General features: G+C 50.0%; 1 protein-coding gene across 5 annotated transcripts; it reads right to left on the minus strand.

Moving 5' to 3' along the window:
* Positions 1-1,504: 1,504 nt before the first annotated feature.
* On the minus strand, positions 1,505-3,329 carry LOC136516575 (uncharacterized). 5 transcript variants are annotated; one of them, XM_066510003.1, is made up of 3 exons: positions 3,136-3,329; positions 2,940-3,044; positions 1,505-2,782 (listed from the first exon to the last, which is right to left on the minus strand). In XM_066510003.1, the coding sequence occupies exons 1-3, from the start codon at positions 3,255-3,257 to the stop codon at positions 1,648-1,650; spliced, it is 1,362 nt and encodes a 453-aa protein (XP_066366100.1). In that variant the 5' UTR covers positions 3,258-3,329; the 3' UTR covers positions 1,505-1,647. The 5 variants fall into 5 exon arrangements, with proteins under 5 accessions (XP_066366100.1, XP_066366103.1, XP_066366101.1 ...); XM_066510006.1 differs by having other exon boundaries at positions 2,983-3,044; positions 3,136-3,189; XM_066510004.1 differs by having other exon boundaries at positions 2,944-3,044; positions 3,136-3,168.
* Positions 3,330-3,570: the final 241 nt, after the last annotated feature.

The raw sequence follows: 3,570 nt of genomic DNA on the forward strand, positions 1-3,570 counted from the left end.
TTTTTTTAATCAATTGTCATATAAAGCAGACTTTATTACGCTCATCCGATACATACTACAGCGAGATGTCGTCCAGAAAATATCACACTGATGCATGTCATGATCAGTCTGACCTCATTTAGCAACAATAATATGACTCCTTCATAGGACTAATTGGTGCGCTCTTAATATAACTCTTCACACATATCATCTATTCTGAAGACACACTATTGTTTAATATAAAACAACTGACGTAAGTATATCTAAGGAACCTAAACAGTTCATCCACACTATTTAAGAAACAAGGCACTCATTAAAAGACAAATCATGAAGATCTGGAGTCCAATGCCATAGGCTGAATAAAACTGATGGTACAATTTAACAACATTATAACTACCAATAATAGATGTAAAATTTAAATAGCGCATTTATTAACTTAATAGCTATTGTTGTAGTAGTGGCACATCTATTGTTGGACAACAATCATGTAACTCGAAAACTCCATTTTTTATTAGACTCACCGCAGCACCATATCCTAACATGAATCCATCTCTATATATGCATACCAAATCGAATAAGACCAGCACACACTTGGTAAAAGGCATAAACGAATCCATCTTTACCTGGCTGAAATCCCTATGTGCAGGTGGAGCAGCGCACCCCCCCCCCCCCCCCCCTCCCTCCCGCCCGCGCTCCCCCTCACCCCCGCCACCAAGTCCGCCGAGAGCGGCGTAGCAGGAAGAGAGAGGCGCAGAAAGCCGTAGAACAACAACCCAACGAGCACCGCGCCGAGCCAGAGAAACACAGCCCCCCCCCCCCCCCCGCCAGCACCGCGAGCATCAGCAGCAGCGCGGCCCCCCCGCGAGCAGTGCGGGCAGCAACAGCAGCAAGGGCGGCCGGCCACCAAGTCCGCCGAGACCAGCGAGAAGCGAGCGGCGCAGAAAGGCGTGGACGAAACCCTAGCAAGAATGGAGAGCAGCGAAGGCGACGGCGAGGAAAGGAGGAAGAGAAACGGCGACGACACGGACCAGCTCGATTGGGAAGAAGCCGAGGCTAATGTGTCGGAGAAGAAGCTGGAAGCCCTGTATATATATGTCTCTATCCGGATTCTTAGTTGGAGCCAACAAACACACAGGAAGACTGAGAAGGAATTTGGAATCAGCAGAAGCAGCTTCGAGCAAAAGCGGCTTTAACAAATGTGAGCCACACGATGACTGATCGAACGGTGTTTTCCTAATGGGGCGACGTGGCCGACCCCTCCTTCGGAGGAGCAGGCGCCCATTGTCTTGGTAATACTGTACATACGCAAAAATAACGCGGTAATTATTCAGTCACCTATTACTATCACGTACAAATTCGACACTGTTTTTTTTTCTTTTATGTTTTGCCACTGAGATAATTATTGTCGTATTTTCTTACAATGTTTTCTTTTACGGTGAATTTGATTTTTGGTGAATCAAGCTAATAAACCAAATACCAAAATTTTACCATTGCAGGAGACAACACACAGATTAAGATTAACATATACTCCTCTGTAACTGCTAGCAGTACTAAATTAAGATTTTGTAAGAGCACCTAGGACAAGACGCAACTTACAAAAGGGAGACAAGAAAATTGTTCAGACGATACATAGGAGGAGTCAAAGCCACCCTAAAACTATTCAACTACTCAGAAAACCGCTGTGATGGTGTCCTCGCTACATCCCGACTTGTGACATAGTGATTTGTGCTTGACCATCCGAAGATCCGCTGTGCCAGGCAAGACATTGACACCACGGACAACCTCCACACCGGTCAGGACAGTAACATTCTGGCAATCATCCATGTCGGTGCGAAAGAACCTCCCGATGCAGAACATGCCAGAGCCAAGGCTGACAAGTTGAGGATCCTGTACCTGCTGCCATCCCTTGGGTGGCTCAAGTTCCTTCCAAGAGTTCAGGAGATGTGGCTGGGAACGGGAATCCATGGCGGAGAGGTCGGCAGCAGCCAGGTTCTGGTCCTCGGCAGTGAAGCCAAACCAGAGCTTGAGCTCAGGTGCGTAGTGAACTTCACCTTGGAAGGGCAAGGTCCACTTGCCCACTTCACTCCAGCAATAGGTGTTGCTCACGGCGGCCAAGCAGTAGGTGCCATCACCATCCACGGATATGCAGACCTGAGAGCCGACAACACCGTAGGAGCTGATTTCTAGACAGCTGTGACCGGAGCCACCAACGTGTGGCGGCAGTGGCGGGAGCAGATCGCAGTGCCATGTCTTGGACAGGAACCCACTGAACGAGGGCTTGCGGTACACCAAGGCCTCAAACTGAAAGCCGCCACCGCCGTCGCTGACACCCCCGGGCTCTGGCTTGGCAACCCTCCTGTCCATGATGAAAAGGTTGCCGCCGCCGCCGCCGTCGAGGTCATCGAAATCAGGCCCGGCGCAAGGGATGTAGAGGGAGATGGGTTCCAGCTTGGGTCTGTGGAGGCAAGGCATCATCACCATGCGGGGCGTGTCCGCCTCCAGGAGGAACCCGCGCCCTAGCTGGTCCAAGCAGAACGCCCTCTGATCCGCCGCAGCCGGGAAGAAGTGAACCCGTTGGTCCTTGAGATCGGAATCTGATGTCCGCATGCTGAGGCTGGGGCTGGGAAGCCGAATCTTGTTCAAAGCCAGGGCGTTTCCTTTGGGTGCTGGCGTTGTTGTGTTGAATAACTTGTGTCGCCTCAGATCAATGCAGCACAGCGATTTGGCTCCCTGGATGCGGTTGTCCACGATCAGATTCAGAAACCGACGCGAGAGGCCCATCGTCGGTGGATTCAGTCGTCGACTTCAAAGACATCGAAAAAAAAAAAACAAATCATTACGGATAAGAGGTGGAACAAGAAAAGATTTTTTCCCACCCCGTTCCGAGAGGAAATCTCGTCTGCTTGAGTATTGGCTGCCTAGCCTAGATCTAGCTCTTGTGAGGAACGAAGGAAGAGTACCTACCACCAGCAGCAGCAGAAGCAGGCAGCAGCAACCAAGCACCTTCCTTCTGCTGTCTTTCCTTGCGAGCGATCCAGCCAGGTAGCAGCAGCCCGCAGCGATACCTTTACAAGAAGATAACGAAGTTAAGGAGAAAAGGGAAGGATTCTGACCACAGAGGATGAAGATGAAGCAGATCTGCAGGCTGCTGCTGACCTGTGGCCGCTGGAGAATGGAGGCGACGGTGCGGAGCTTCTGAAACCAGATCGGAGCAGAATGGGAGCGGAGCGGCGGCGGGGGTGGGCGTCGCGAGATAGGTCTGGAGTCTGGACGGTCATGCGTGGGGATATTTTACAGGAACCTTCTGGGCTGTTCGTGGGCTATTTTCTCCGAGGAAGCATGGGCCGCTTCTCAGGAGCCAGCCTATGACTAGACCGGCTAAATTAAGCGCTGATGGGTCAATCTCGTCAATCGACTCAACTCCGTAACTCCCTGCCGTGGAGATGTAAATCTCGCATCCCGAAAAATCAAAGATTTTTAATTTCCGTCATAAATATTAATATTTTGTTAAATATATTTGGTCAAACTTATAAGTTGTTGATTTTTTGAGAAGCGAGAATGACTCTTTTTTAGGGACGGAGAGAGTATATA

This window comes from Miscanthus floridulus, chromosome 17, assembly GCF_019320115.1.
Source record: "Miscanthus floridulus cultivar M001 chromosome 17, ASM1932011v1, whole genome shotgun sequence".
NCBI classification, from domain to species: Eukaryota; Viridiplantae; Streptophyta; class Magnoliopsida; order Poales; family Poaceae; genus Miscanthus; species Miscanthus floridulus.

Bases quoted from the DNA above. Each gene is read 5' to 3' on its own strand.
- LOC136516575 (XM_066510003.1), bottom strand. From the start codon at position 3,257: ATGACCGTCCAGACTCCAGACCTATCTCGCGACGCCCACCCCCGCCGC. The intron at 3,045-3,135 runs GTCAGCAGCAGC...CTTCTTGTAAAG, and splicing joins CCATTCTCCAGCGGCCACAG to GTATCGCTGCGGGCTGCTGC. The intron at 2,783-2,939 runs GTACTCTTCCTT...ATGTCTTTGAAG, and splicing joins TCTGCTGCTGCTGGTGGTAG to TCGACGACTGAATCCACCGA.